The 16,732-nt window shown below is 37.9% G+C and overlaps 1 protein-coding gene across 3 annotated transcripts in view; it reads right to left on the bottom strand.

Annotated features, from left to right (window-relative positions):
- Window positions 1-16,732, bottom strand: part of LOC309486937 (uncharacterized protein) — a 182,420-nt gene that overhangs the window by 65,984 nt on the left and 99,704 nt on the right. For all 3 annotated transcript variants that reach the window (XR_014201711.1, XM_082154416.1, XM_082154417.1), the window contains 5 exons: window positions 16,186-16,230; window positions 12,026-12,061; window positions 2,159-2,221; window positions 2,019-2,063; window positions 1,790-1,822 (listed from right to left, as the gene is read on the bottom strand). Coding sequence is in view for 2 of the 3 variants with exons in the window: in XM_082154416.1 (XP_082010542.1) it covers window positions 1,790-1,822; window positions 2,019-2,063; window positions 2,159-2,221; window positions 12,026-12,061; window positions 16,186-16,230 (222 nt within the window). In the remaining variant the exon portion in view is untranslated. The remainder of the gene's footprint in view (window positions 1-1,789; window positions 1,823-2,018; window positions 2,064-2,158; window positions 2,222-12,025; window positions 12,062-16,185; window positions 16,231-16,732) is intronic.

Here is a 16,732-nt window from a genome sequence, read left to right as displayed (position 1 = left end):
CTCTCCTTCATCCCTGATAAATTTAGCCAGAGATGTCTCTCTACGCATACCAGACCAGCCATAGAGCGGCCGATTGCACGGGCCGTCTCTTTGGTAATCCGTAGAGATAAATCAGTAGCCTTCCTCAGCTCCAAAATATCATCAGGGGAAGGACCCTCGCCTTCGTCTAGCTCTTTGAGGAGATCAGCTTGATAGGCCTGCAATACCGCCATGGTATGCAGGCAGCTACCAGCCCGCCCGGCCGCCATAAAAGCTCTGCCCACCAGAGTAGATGTTTCTCGGCATGGCTTGGTGGGCAATACCGGGGCCTTCAGGGAAGATGCGGCCTCGGGAGAAAGATAGCTCGCGAGAGCTTCCTCTACCCGAGGGATCTTCCCATAACCGTGCTCAGCCGCCCCCAGTACATTAGCGAAATCGAGCACTGGGGGATTGGAGAGCCTGGCTGAATAAGGTTTTTCCCACGACTTGCACAACTCATTGTGCAAGTCAGGAAAAAACGGAAGGCCCCGGCGTGGAGGCTGAGCCCGGCGCTTAAAGAACCTCTCATCCAGTTTACTAGATGGCTGGACTACAGGTTCTTCCTGTGGCCAATTTATATTTAATTTGGCCACAGCGCGGGTCAAAACCTCCACCAGCTCTTCTTGAGCGAGTGTATGAAGCGGTGGATGGGGCTCCATAACACCCGCCTCGATGCTCACAGCATCTGACCCCTCAGAGCCTGATAGCTGAAGCATCGGTGCCTCCACCTCGCGGGAAGAAGCCGCATCGCGGGCTTCCACACGAGGCGGGAGAGCGTCAGAATCTTCAGACGAGGACTGGGAAGATGACGAATCAGTCCCATGTCCCGCTGAAAGATCCATCTGCGAACCCCATGATATGCGGCGCCGCGCTGCCTCGGCAACGGCGGGCCCAGAACCACGAGTCTTGCGAGCTTGGCCGAGCTGATCAAATATAGCAAGCCGCGAGCGCAATACCCTCAGCGGCAGCTTCTCACACTCGCTACAAGCGGCTCCCTCGAGAGCCGCTCTAGCGTGCTGCACGCCGAGACAATGCACACACATGAGGTGTGTGTCCGTGCCCGAAATGAAACGTGGACACGGGTGCACACACCTTCTAAACTGCTCGCTTGCCATTGATAATAATGCTTGTGAAAACTTGGACAAACAACACCAAATAAGACTCACAGAACACAGAGCGCTTTAGCTGAAGAGCAAAAAGCTAACGTGTGTTTGAGCCAGCGTCCCTTTGTATCTTCCGGGCATGCCGTCATCTACTACGTCATTACGCAGCACCAATCAGGATTGGACAGATTTCATTCATGCTTCAGATGCGTTACGCTGGGGGCGTTCCCATAGTGTCGTCACGACGACGACGCAGTGCGAGTTCCCTCGAAGGGGAACCGGTCGTTATTCGTTTTTTCATTTTAGTTCAGGAAATAAATAATGGAAAAACAAGTCGTCTTTTTTTTATTTATTTTTTTTATCTGAAAAAAACCCCCCGATTGAACGAATAATACACTATTTATAAACCGTTATTGTAAAATAAAAATAGGCTGATTAAAAAAACAAAACAACGGACTTCCAAAATAATCCGGCGGGCCAGAAAATATCGCCTATTGCCGACCCCTGCTTTAGGGGCTCTGTAAAAATGAAAAGTTCAAATGAATCCTAGAGCACTGGCTCTGAATCATTTATCGGAGTGGTTTATGGCATGAAGGCCAATATGTCTATACTATGTAGAGAGCATCTGCATGCATCAGAACCTCTGGCTGAACCGGTACAGTACTCACAGGGCCCGCCGGTCCTCTGAGTCCTTCTTCACCCTAAAGGAATAATAACAAAAGACACACAAACGCAAAGAAATTAAATCATATGAACCACAGGATTAATTTAATCTGAACTTCAGTCAGTCAAAAGTATGTCTACACGAGACTACAAAGATCCGTCAAACAAGTGAAAAGATCACCCTCCTTCCAACACACACACACACAACTAACAAATAAAACATGCATTACACACCTTTTGCCCCTTTATTCCACTGGCTCCCTCCAGGCCAGGCAAACCCTGTGGAGTGAAATGTTAGAAGAGATGGATTTATCATGAGGTAAATAAACAAAATCTGATGGAATTTTTAATCAGGCCTCGGAGATGTCTCATACAGGGTCTCCTCTATCACCCTTCTGTCCATCCACTCCTGTGACACCCGGGTCACCCTTCACCCCCTGAAAAACAACATCAACAATCACACATATGCATACAACATATGAACACAGATAATATTGGGGTCAACAACCTTCTTAGGGGGTAACCAATTGCACAATATATTATTTTTTTAAACTTTTAAAATGTTACTGTTATTGTATGTTATTTTCATTTTATTATTGTTTATTTTAGAAATTCCCTCACACAAACATACTTTATTAAATATTATTATAATTTTTTTTTTTAATGTTTTTGAAAAGTCTCTTTGCTCATTTATTTAATATTGTGAATTAAGATTTCAAATAACTATTTTACTATATATTTAAAATCTACATTTATTTCTGTGATGAGAGTTACATTTTAAGCATCATTACTCCAGTCTTCAGTGTCACATGATCCTTCAGAAATCATTCTAATTTGCTGAAAAAAAAATTCTTATTCTTTTTTCTCACTTTTTTTTTTTTTAGGATTCTTTGATGAATAGAGTTTAAAAGAACAGCATTTGTTTGAAACTGAAATATTCTGTAACAACGTAAAAGTCAAGGATGCACTTTTAATGCATCCTTGGTTAATAAAAGTATTAATAATAAATAAAATCCTATTGTCTACAAATTTTTGAGTATATGTATTTACATATGTATGAATATGTATTTGTTTATTTTATATATGTGTGTAAATATATTTAAAGCTCATCTTTAAAATATTGAATAAAAATTACAATATAAAATATACAAGAAATTGCTAAAATTATTGTAAATAATAGAATAATAGAATCAAAATATTTGAAAGACGAGCATAAATAAAGTGATTAAATTTCAACAGCACTTCACTGACTATAATTTATTTTCCTGACTTTTTTTTTCAGGCCAGGAAAATCACAATTTATAGCAAAGACTAAACTGCAATGAATGTGACACTCAAAAACACATCAAGTTATGACAAGTCAAAGGGGGAAAAAAACACAAAAGACAACACCATTTCAAATAAAGCAGAAAACACTAGAAACAATCTGAAGCTGTAATATGCGAGATTCATTCATGCTGTGATGCATGCAGGGAGTCTAGAATCCAGCACCGCAGATATCACAATTTATTTTCTTTCTTTTTTTCTGGTGGGGGTGGTTGTGTTGATGCAGTGTTATAGGGCACAGTCAAACCGGTCTCTGAACTCTTATTTGATCTAACTTCCATTTCACAAATGTTCTCATGTTTGCATAAATCACACATGGTGGTTTACCACTTAATTACAGCCACTAAACATGAAATCAATGTTCCGTAACTCGCCACAGCACATCAAGTCACACAGATAGGACGCGAATTTATCGGCCAATAGATGGCACTTTCTCACTGAAGATGAATTCCTGTCTTACTCTGCGTCCATTTTGAGATGCTGTCCTCTCTCTAGACAATGCAAACTGGCAGACGTGATAGCAGTTACTGTATGGAGTCTGAAAACCATTTTTGGTTTGGATACTCCAATTACACAGGGTTCATAGTTAAATGATATTAAGATGAAGGATTTAGAATTGCATGCCGTGTTTTACCACCAATAGCCACATTGAGAGAGTGTTTTAGGAAGTGTTGGAGAGAAGGGACCATCACAACACAATCATGTGGTGTTTTTACTGGTACGCACTGCATACTGTACACTGTTCAGCATGCGGTAGAGTCTGACGCATTAAAATTCCTGAGAGGAGCTCCTTGGAAAGGTAATACAATTTGTCTACTCAACCTGGAAAAGGCATTTTCCCCAAATTGTACAAGCTTTTCTTTTCAATAAAATTGCTTACAGGCACAACCAAGCAGACACAAAAGATACCAGTGTGTTTGATTTAATGCCAAAGCTCACAATCTCAGTTCTTCTCTGTAATTGCCACCTCTGATCAGATTGCTGTCTGTTTTGATTGCATCTTTGAGGGCTCTGCACTGCACTATGCAATCCAATCAGTAAAAAAGCACCAAAAGCTTTAAGTTGTATTCGAAAAGTTGACATATGTTTTCACTGTTGCTTTAAATACATTAGAAATGCATGATTTAAAAAAAAAAAAAAAATTATTATCAGCTTTCTGAATGTTTCAATCTCATGATGCAATTTTGAGAGAAATATGGAAATAATAGCCTTCCCTAGTATGTCCCCAGTGTTGCATAGCATTAAGAACCTCATTTAATTAATAATTTCTTTATTGAATATCATATCATATCATTGGATTCTATTATCTTAAAACACGATTTATTCAAACATATAATTAAAAGCTGTCCTTATAAGTTTCCTTGAACAAAAATAAACGTTACTAATTAAATACATTTAAAATAATGAAATAAATTAATGGAATTTAAAATAGATAATTACATTAAAAACATTTTAAATAAATACATTTTAAATCAATTATATTGTTTCAATTTAATAATTAAACTTTAAATACGTTTTAAAAATACATATTAAAAACAAAGTGAATAAATGGACTTGAAGGACACAATGCTAATTGATATCAGCTATAAAAGCAATAAAACAGCAGCTCGTTTAAATGATCATGTGGTCGCTTTAAACTATATGAAAATGCATTTTCAAATTTTATTAGCGTTGTATTTTTACTTCATGGAATAAAAATGATCTAAACGATCAAATACACACAAAAATATATAAAAATGAACAGCTTGGGTAGTATTCAAATAATATTCAACAAACAGTTGTTTATGTCTTAAGTGGAGGTAAACAGCTGAGAGAAAATATATTGTTTATCAGTATATTATATCCATGCATTCTGTCTTAAAGTGACAGCAGCTTAATAAATAGTCTAATAAACCTCAGTTGCCGCTTGTCACGTTTAGTTCTGGGTTTTGGTTTCATGTTCATGTTGTCTTGTCTATTATTTAGTAATTCTCATAGTCTTAGATCCTGGTCGTCATGTGTTTCCCCTTGCCCTCATGTGATATTGTCATGTGCTTTCCCTGTTCATGTGTCATGTTCTGATTGGTTGTTCAGCTCATGTGTATCTCTGTTCTGTTTTGTGATTGGTTAATTGTCTTGATTGTTGTTAAGTGATCTTGTTAAGTGATTAGTCTGCATATAAATAGTCCTCATATTGCCATTGTATTTTGTCTAGCTTTGTTCCCTGTAACCACTGTTGGTGAGTGTTATGTTTTATGTTAATGTTTAAGTGAAGTCGTTAAAAGTCAAGTCCTTGTTTATTTTGTTTACGTTTATTTGAAGAAAGCTACACATGGGTTCTTACTGCAACTTGCCTCAGTGGAATTTGTTACAGAGAAGCATAGGTATTGAGTTGCTACCTGCTACCGAAAGTACATTAACCACAAAACAACTCCCTAATGAAGAGCAGAAATTATTCAGCTCTGAACTCTTGCACTATGAGTCTGCCAAAACGCTCCCCTCACAGTGTCAGGACAAACGTATGCAGACTGCTACACTGTTCTCAGAGTCCAGTCACAGTCCAATGCCTGTGTGAACGGGTGGAGATGACACACACACCGCTCATAAGAGCAAATTGGAGCACTGCATAGTGCATACACACTCTCTTTCTGTCTGAGCTCAAAGGTGCAGTGAAGCAAAAAGCCTCTCCCTCTGGTCCTCTTTGTCAAGCACCAGCACCCTCGCCAAACCCCTGTGTAATCCTGAATCCCTGTGTGAAGATTTATAGGAAATGTTCTTGCTGAGGGAATAGTCTTTTACGGCCAGCTGATGATAGACGGTCACTCGTGATCAGTAATAAAAGCCACGCAGAATGGACAGAGTCTGAATAGCTCTACTGTGAGCTCGACCACACAATTGCTTTTCTCACTTTGGGCTCTCCTGCTGAGAAAAGCAACTTGAACCAAGATGGTTCACTGGTCTTGCAGCTTGGTGAAACAGCAGTTTTATAGTCCAGTTAGACTCCCTGCCTCACCACTCTTAACCAATCAACAGGCAAATCTGACCAGCTGACGAGGGCCCAAAACCCTTTTAAAATCAGTAAATGCAAGGCCATTTACACTTCCATTCGTAAAAACAGGTGCTGTGTGCACATTTGACCATGTCGACTTATAAACTCATCTCACACATAAAAATAAACAAACTACAACAAAAACTCCCTTGAAAAACACTTTTTAACTTTCCAACATTGTACATGCATACATTTTGGAACCATACATTTATATATTTTGATTGATTAACATTATGTTGTTGAAATAAATTTGTATTAAAAAAAATAAAAAAATAATGTTTGTTGCTAAGGCTAATTTCATGGCTAGCATTTTATCTTACACTAACTTTTACAGTATATAGTTGAACAATTCGTTTATAAACACCCACACACAATCTCAATCCTAAATGACAATGATTCTTTAGTCTAATAAATCTTTGACAAGTCACAGCTGAACATTCAAATCTGCACTGGCACTGCCGCTGACCCAGAGAGAGCAGTTTTGAAGTATAGATATGAAACAGCTTCACAAATCACAGTCTTTTCCAACCACAGTACCGTTATTTCTGTGTTGCAATAGTTCAAATAATCACAGAAGTACTGTGATAAAAGTTTACAGTTCTGATACAAACACTGATGTCTACAGTAGTAATCAAAATAGAGCAAATCACCTTTTGAAAGTAACCTGAAGCTTTAAATAAAGATTGTATCAATTACATAGTTACACCAGTAGGTGGCGAAAAGTGACAGTTAAAAATGTATTTGTCCAAGAATTCAAGAGATTTGTTCAAAAACATTGATTCATCCTGTAATGAAGCAAGTGAAGTCTTATTGAGTGAGTCATTGAATCATTCATTCAACAGATTCATTCAAAAACACTGATTCATTGAATCATTCATTCAGTAGATTCATTCAAAAACACTGATTCATTTAGTAATGAAGCAAGTGAAGTCTAACCCCTTATTTACACTGCACACGTCTGCGGTGCATTACGGCACCGATGAGGTTTTGTTCCGTCCTCCACGTGGTGCCAACTCACACCAGGAACATTTGAGAAGTGAAGCTTGTAAAATGTAGTTTTTCTTGATTTTTTGTGTTTTTTTTCTTGATTTTTGGGGGTCTACAGTGGTTTAGTTGGCTAATTGTTATGTTTTACCCAGTTTAATTGTCGTGTTTTACAGCTTAATTGTTACCCGGTTTAATTTGTATTGCTATGTCCAGTAATGCTGTAGCCTACAGACAAAGTTAATACACTTAAAAGTCCCGTTATGAACGGCAAGGATAAAAGATTTGTGTGTTTTAGTCTTTTAAAATACATCCTCAATTACCTTGTATCTATATTTCACATCTCACTATGAGCATGAGGAGGACACTGGGTTTTGGACACGGCTTGGACATGGCGTCCGTCAAAAATAGACTAGGTGCCTATCTTTAGCGAAGCATCGCGGAGAGCATCTCCGGTAGCCGCGTCGCAGCCGTAACTCGCAGCAGACGTGTATGACATCAAAATACCACAATACCGTTTTGAAAGCACGCGGAGCCGTCTGCTCCCTAATTGTTCTCGCGGTACTTTGATGTCATACACCGATTGGTTTACATCGGCTTACACTGCACAGCACCGCTTCAAGTCAAAAACACCTTTTATGAGTGAGTCATTGAATCATTCATTCAAGTGATTTGTTCAAAAACACTGATTCATCCAGTAATGAAAAAAAAGCCTTTATGAGTGACTCATTGAATCATTCATAAAGAAATGATGCCACAGATTTCAGATTTAAATGATGCCATAACTGACCCTTAATAATAACAGATCATTTTACATAGATAATGTGAGTAAAAATGTATAATCTTTTTCACAAAACAAGTTAGATTTAATGCCCAACAGTTTTAAAACTTTCACTAAGTTATATTTTGTTAAGTTAAAGTAGTTCTGGAACAAGAGAGAAATTTTTTTATAAAAATAACATGGTTATAGTTTAGTGTGATGCAATGGGTCTCTGGGGTGAGCAAAGAGTTAATAAATAAGCAAGTGTTTAATAGTTCTGAAAACAAGCCAGCAGCCTTTCTGATTGACTGTCTTGTGTATTTGTATTCCTAATGGCCTGTGCAAAAATACCAGAAACCCAGAGGCATTTTCTATTCTATGAAAGGACCACAGGAAGGTCAAACATTGACAGACGGCCCTGATACTGTGTGATACAGCCTGACTTTAAACACAAAGCCAAAGGGTCCAAGCCCCTGCGAGACGATGAGGAACATTTTATCTCTGAATTCAGCTCATCTAGAGGTTAAAATAAACTTCTCTCCACACAATGGTTTGGAGTGTGCGCATATTCAAACATAAAACTCAATCTGAGTGTCTCAGGATCATATGTTTTACCGTATAGGAACATTACCAATGTAATTGACCACACAATATTAGTACAAATAGTTAAATAAAATAGAAAAATAGTTCCAACAGATTTAGCTGTGGTACCGAAATTGATACTGAGAACCGTAAAATTTTAATGGTATTGGTACCGACTACTGGAATTTTGGTATTGTGACATCCATACCCAAGGGACATAATTTGTCCCTCCAAAAACAACGGAAGTTAATAATGTCAGATGGGTTTGTGTGGGATCAGGTGAACAACGCTCCTGGTTACTTTGTCCATTTAACTACACTGAAACAGTAATTACTGTCACTTAGAAGAAAGTAAGAAAGATTATTTTGATCTAAACTGCCCACTAACAGCCGAACAATAATAAAAAATAAGCTATTGTTTAGACATCACACTATCTGGACGATAAACAATTATTAACTCACTTTAATTACTGTACTTGTCAAACGAGGGACTTAAAACAGGTTTTTATCAAATTGACTGGGAAAGAAAATGTAGGCTATAAAACATCTTTTAATTAATGGAGGTATCTAGGGACTATTTTGGTGTGACAAACTCAAAAATCAGCAGTTCTTGTCTAGTAAAAAGACTAGTTGTCTAGTTCTTGTATAGTAAAAAATAAATAGATAAAATTAAAAAAAGAAAAAAAAGAAAAAAAGAAAAAAAGAAAAATACATTTACTTGAGACTGCAATAAGATATTAAAACCATCATTTTAATATACTTTCTTCTTATCCCACTGCCAACATATTTTTACTTATTTACGCAAACATCTAACACAAATTTAAGGTTTATGATTTAAGCAAAATTAATGAATAAAATAGACAATGGGGTAAAAAAATTAAACAACATAAAAACAGGTGACGAGAAGTCAAATAGCAAGCAAACAGTTTACCTTGTGTGGTTAAATTATCAGAGGAAGGTTAAAGGTCAGACAGGCATGTGATCCACCTTGAGACCAGACTGTGTGTGTCAGCGGTGGTGTGAACTGAAGAGTTAAGGAGCTGCATGTAAACACTCACTCTTGCTCTATTTAATATATGTATATATATATATATATTTATATACTGTATATTTATATTCATACACTGCCATTGCCCCTGGTGAGATATGACACCCCTGGGCTTCATGAAATTATTGCAGACCTTTTGCAAAAGCACTGTTCATAATTACCATCTGTCAGGCTTGAGTCTGAGGAGTGATGCAGGATGTGTGTGTGTGTGTGTGTGTGTGTGTGTGTGTGTGTGTGTGTGTGTGTGTGTGCGGCTGTTTAACATGCTGAGCAGACAGCCAGCGTTTGACTGAGGGAAGCCAATCGGAAGGATGCGAGCATGTCCTTCCTTCTCTGTTCTCAGGAGGACAGCACAGAATAAATGCTTCATCTCACTTTACCAACAGACAGACAGCACATGCGTCTCAACAGTCTTCTAGGTCCCTGACAGTGGTGCATGTGTTACCACTGACCTCACAACAACTCAAATCTATTGATGTCTAGTGTGCAGTATACACTGTTTACCACTAACTACTCTTTAAAAATACCAAATGAAGCCATTACTGTAACAGTCTCGTTCTGTTTTGGTTACATTTTCATTCTGTTCCCCATTCTGCTTTGCCTGAGTACTGTTTGCTAGTTAGTTTCTGGATTTTGATTGGATTACGTTTTTCTCGTTATCTCCCGAGTGATACCTTGTTGTTTTTAATAATAAAGACTGTTTTTGTTCTCTACTCCTTTCATTGTGCGCTTTACAGCCACGCTGTGACAATTACATTATTCCATGATAAATGTAGCATGCTATATTGTTGTCATACGACCTCATCAATATCCAGTCATTTTGGAAACAGTTATTTTGTCAATATTCAATTTTTCTAGACTTTTGGCAGTCCAATCATGTTAAAAATCAAAGCTGCCATCACTCTTTACATATAAACTTGAGTTAATACACGTAATATCCCACAATTTACATGCGTTCAAGAGCAATGCACAATAGTGTTGTCAAAAGTAACGACTTCGGTACCAAGTCGGTACTGAAATTTTAAAACTGTGACGACACCAGCATTTCTCTCTTCCTTTTGAGTGCTGTTGAACGGATTCTTAAACACCTCTGATTGCCCATTGCGTTCACGCACTCAACATATATTTATCTGATTGGCCCTTGTGTTCACAAGCTCAACATGTATGTCTGTGATTGGCTACAATGATCAACGCTTCAACATGTTGTTTGAAAGCAGGCGTCTATCAGCAGATCCGTCAATCAGTGGATTTATTAGCGATCCACTGATAGACGCCTGCTTTCAAACGCTCCCGTGTGTAGATATCTGTGTAAGCGCTCGGTGAAGACAACGTATTTTTGAAGCGTTGATCATTGTAGCCAATTACAGACATATATGTTGAGCGCGTGAACACAATGGCCAACCAGAGATGTTTTAGAATCCGTTCAACAGCACTCAAAATGCTAGTTTATTTCACAAAAAATACACTAACTTCTTCACTAAAAAAATACACAAAAAATCTTCACTGTTGTGACATCCAGGGCAAGGACTCATGGTCACCACAAGAGGACACCCATGAGCATCCTTCCAAATCATAATCAATACTCAAATTGATGCTTCCTTGTTTTACATAAATTCTGTAGCAGCAGATCTAGGCAGGTGGAGCTGGGGGAGGTGGAGGCTTTCAGAAGAACTAATAGCACACTGCTGATCTATCCTACAGCAAACACTGAACCAGACTATTTAAATGTTTAGCAAGCAATCTCATTGGCAGCAGGATCAGCAGAGGCCAATCAGCTTGTGCCATGTGGTGATAATGTGACTGCTTGCAGATTGCATGTAAAGTAATGAGCTTGCGCCCTCTTAGAGTTTCATGACTGAACAAGATATGTATTATGAATTTCTTAAATATCCAAAGTTCAACAACATTAAGGGCAGATCCCTTGAGCGCAGATGATGACCCTTAAGTGATCGAGATTCGAGAATATTCCAATATACAAATAAGATTTCCTTCAATTCCTCAATTTTCTTTCCTTGCTTCCTTTTCTTGCTTCTCGCATCCTACGTGGGTGGAGCTGAGACACAAAAAAGGAAGCGAGTAAAGGGAACAAGGATGCACAAATTAGAAATGAGAAGCACCCTTAGACTTCTGGTCACATAAAATGATGATGAACAACATTCAACAACTTACACAAAAATAAAATAATTTCTTTTTTAGCTTTAAACATCTTAAAACTGCCACTAGAGTCACCAAACAGAACAGTGAAAATAATGTCAATTTTCAAACAGTCCTGAACACTTTCCCTTTCTGCCATTGGTCAAAAAAACAACAACAAAAAAAACAAACAAACAATTAGCTCCACCCCAAACTAATGCCATTGGTTGAGCCAATGTTGCTATATGTCAGGCCGGTCGAGTGGTTTAAACAAACAGAGCAATGTTTTGGAAGTACAACATTTACGAATGGCTTACATACATTTTTTTTTTTTTTTAATTACATTACATTTAAAACCTAGAATACAGAGGTAAATCTTACCTTCACAGCTTCAGCATCACATGTACCAGGTGGACCCTGTGTTGAAGAAATAAATCTCAATATTAGTAAATCAAACTTACACTTCAATTTGGTAGTTCATATGTAAATGTTTTGGGCAAGAAAGATAATTTCATAAAAATCCCAAATCTGATATTGTACAATGCAAAACAAGATGGAAATTCAGCTTTAACAACCTGACACACCAACCAGGACAACATTCGCTGCGTATTAGCCTCTGTCGCCCACGACTGCAGCAACAACACCTGAAAATGTCCTTGACAAAGGTCACTAGACACATCAGCTCAACTAAATATCCAGACAGATAAGGGCTCCTGGACCGCACATGGCATTCCTCGACACCTCGAGGCTGGGGGAGGATGTCTGTGCCGCCCGGGGCCCTCGTCCCCGCCACCGACAACAGGCCACTCATAAATGCCAGCTCCCGGGGACAGAAGCAAGGTTGGCACATGCCATGGAAATTATCGAGACACTGCCATTTAAAAATGTCACTCCATAAAACCACTTCCCTCCCGACTCTCCACCACTTTATAACTTTCCTGTGGTGAAGAGTGACAGATTTACAGTATTAAAGGGTCAGTCACTGCTAGTATTAAGAACAAATCTGCAGTTTGCAGGCAACTTTTGCAGTTTAGTGAATCTTCAATAGAACAGTTCAACCAAAAATGCCAAAATGCAGTCATAATTTACTTTTACAATGACTCATACAAGCAATTACAATGTATGGGGTGTTCAAGATTCAAAAGGTTGCAAAATTGTCCTCGAAATATTATTTAAAAAAAATCTATACGACTCCTATTTCATGTCTTCTGAAGCCATATGATATCTTTGCATGAGAAATAGACCCTTATTCACAAAAAATGTCTGACATCTGGCCCAATTCACAAAACCAGTTTGAATGATTTGTTTTCCAATTCACACTTGTTGCAGCATTTGGTGAAGTTCATCAGTGAATAATAACTTCAATTTCAGTCTGTTCCTCAAACAAAGCGGCCATAAGACTTCAGAACACTTACAATATAGTTCACAAGTCAAATGAACCACTTTTATGATGCTTTTGCATCTTTTTTTTAAATTTGAGTTTGAGATCCAGTTCTCATTTATAGTAACTGCATAGAAAAGAGTGACCAGCACAGTCTGACAAACAGGTTTAGAACAAAACAAGATTAAAAAGTGTCAGAATTTTAAGCTTTGGGTGATCTATTCCTTTAAGTATTCGTTCAATATGGCAATATTTTCCCACTCAAAAGAGATTCAGTAAAGCTGGAAATGTTTATCCAGTTCCATAGATGTGGGTACAAACACAAAGCCAAAGGCAATGTAAATATGCCAGAAATGTCTGATGCAACATACGTTTCAAAGGCTGAAGTGTGTGCATGTGATTTTTACTTCACACACATTTTCATTCTGATGCCACGGCTTTGATGAGATGACTATTTATCAAGCAGTAAACTAGGGCCCCTTTGAGAGTCTCATCAGGATCTTCAATAACACTTATGCATGGGACTGCTCTTAATATGGCCCTCTGGGCTGCTTGAAATCGTAATTTGAAACGTCGAGCCACACAGCATATGTGATGGAGATTTCACTCAAACCAAGAAAGCTCTGCTCATCTGGAGGGGGATAAATATAGCAGCAGGTATCTGACCATTTAGCACAATATGACAAAATTCTGTTTGCTTTCTGAAGCAGATTAATGACAACAATTACGCTTTCTGATTCTGCAAATGATTGAATTGCAGGGGAAGGAAATTAGGAACAGAAGTGATCTAAACTAAACGGTGCAAATTATATATATATATATATATATATATATATATATATATATATATATATATATATATATATATATATATGTATATATATATATATATATATATAAATAAACAAATGTGTGTGTGTATGTATTTGAATCTCCTGTACACACAGCATCGCATTGTTCTCTTTTGTGCTTGAACGAACAAAAACACACAAAAGTATGCCAAAATGCCCGCTATCCTCGTGAGCACAGTCTTAAATGAGTTAAATAAATAAAAAATATTGTGTTAAAAAAGTATATTGTGAAATTACAATATAAAAATATATTAAAAACTTTAATGTTAGGTGTGATTAATAGTGATTAATTACAGAAAAAAAACCTGCGATAAATTAGTTAATATATTTATATATATATGTATATATACCACAATTGTTCGATTAACATTAAATGAAACAGACAGCCTATATTAAGACCGACTGTACAGCACGAATCTTTCGTTTTTCCCCAACAGTTACCAAACGTTTACTTAAGACATAACAGATAATGTTTGCGTGAATGTTTTAAAATACTGTGATTCTGTGTATAGTATATAGGGATCACGCGCTGTCTGAGAGGTGTCTTTGTGCGCACACTTTGGATCTGTCAGTCAGCGCGGATAAGATCGTTTTGTTTACATCAGCATGAGTTTGAAAAGCACATTCATTGGTTCAGACTTATGCCATTGAGAGCCCCAAAGAGGCTTAACACCCGGACTGTTGCTTGCCTAGAGTGAAGCACTGGGGTTGATCAGCGGTGGTTTTGGCAGCAATATCATGGCATTCCCTCCCATGCTTGATGGACGTGTCACTTTAAAGAACAACAGAACCATTCTGGAGGACCACGTGCTCCTAATGGTTCAAACATTGTACCCTGAAGGGGGTGCTATGTACCAGCATGATAATGCACCAATACACAGCAAGACTTTTGACAGAATGGTTTGACAAACATTAAAGTGTAGTTGAACTTCTCCCATGGCCTGCACAGTCACCAGATCTAAATATTTTTGAGCCACTTTGGGGTATTTTGGAGGAGCAAGACAGAAAACATTTTCCTCCACCAGCATTACATAGTGACCTGGCCACTGTTCTGGCTCAAAATCCCTCTGGCCACTGTGCAGGACTTGTACTTGTCATTCCCAAGACAAATTTATGCTATATTTTGGCCATAAAAGGAGGCCCTACACCATACTAATACATTATTGTGGTCTAAAAACCCCTGTATATTCAATAATTTAATACTAAAAAAGTATTGATACAACTTTATCACCTTAAAATGAACTGGTTTTCCTGGTAATTAGGAATGAATGATACCAACCAATCTAAACTTTACTTTTGGACCATACAACATCTGGACTTTGCGCTTTCAATTTTAGGAGAAATGTTGCAGAATTTTGGGGCATGGGTTTAAATATTGTAAAATTGAGCTATTACAGGAACTGAAATATCTCACCAAAATATATGAGACAAACACGCAGGGTTTAAAACTTTGTGAATGACAGGCATGGAAATTTGTGGAGATTTCTGCAGAGTGTTTGCAGGAACAGATTCTGTGTGGGCCTGAGAGTGGCTCATAATGTTAATGCTGATATATACCAAATATGTCATCCACTGCATCAACAGGTAATACCAGACATTTTTTACAATGTGCTTCTTCACTAAATAATAAAACATAATCAAATCAGTTCATGAACTGTAACATATCTAATATCTAAACATCTCTAAAACGAGATATAGAGGCCCTAAAGGTTATTTGGACACTTGCGTAACATATAACATATAAAATATAAAATATAAAATCAAATCAAATGGCAGGCAGGAATAAAGCACATGTACACTTTCATGTTTCATTTTCATTTCATAAATTGAAGTTTGTGAGGTTTCTTTCAGATGATAAAACAACAACAACAATAATAATAATCTTTCTTTGATATTTTGCATCTAATGCAATGACATTGAAACACTTTTAAATGAGACTTAAGTGTCCAAATACTTTATGGGTCTCTCCAAATTCACTAAAAGTCCCCCTGTAGGCAATAATTGCATCCATTAAAACTCTGCAATGGTGTTGACTTATGAATTTGCACATGGTTTGTCTTAAAGCATATTAAAAACACCACATAGACATATAAACAACATTAAGAGCTTGATTTTCACCACAGGGTAAATATCTTGAATTAAGTTTATTTTTCTCATCCCGGTTGGCAAGCTAATGATTGGATGGGCCAGGCTGTCCAGTTTTTAATGGCCAAATATTCAACTTTTACTTTCAGTTTCCCTCATTATAAAATATTTGGCCACTTTCTTGTCCGCGCTCTTTTTTTCACAAACTATAAACGAAGTCTTACCGGTGGTCCTGGAGTGCCCGGTTCTCCTGATTTTCCCCGCCGGCCCTGCGACACAGAACATGAGAGAATAAGTAAAGACAGACCGTTTCAACAACAGGTTTATGCTTGGCAATGCTGGGTGGCAATTAGAAGACGACAGCTCCTCTTGTAGCAGTCACTAATTTGCTTTTAATTAACCGAAAGAAAACAGCTTAATTGCATAGCTCTGTGTGGTGCATCGCTTTCTCTATACCACCCAAGTCTATCACCTCCCTCCCAGCTGTGACAAACCCCGGCCACATCAATCAAAGCAGGCCCTCTGTGACGAACAGAACGCGCCCCTGTGCACGGACCCGAATGCTCACCCGGACATAATGGACTATTCACAAATATAATAACCACCTTCAATTCATGTGCTCGAAACACACAAAACGGCAAAGTGCATGAGGTGGGTACAATGAAAGCCGTCAAAACTGCCAGTCACCGGTTTAATTTTCGAAGCGGCACGATGACATGAGCGTATCGAAAAAACTGACATAAAGACAACCTCGAGGAAATTAGTTTCCAC

The sequence above is a fragment of the Leuciscus leuciscus genome (genome assembly GCF_965113295.1).
Source record: "Leuciscus leuciscus genome assembly, chromosome: 22".
Lineage (NCBI taxonomy): Eukaryota > Metazoa > Chordata > Actinopteri > Cypriniformes > Leuciscidae > Leuciscus > Leuciscus leuciscus.
The sequence above is the reverse complement of the archived record's forward strand: the minus strand, read 5'-3'. Positions and strand labels throughout refer to the sequence as shown.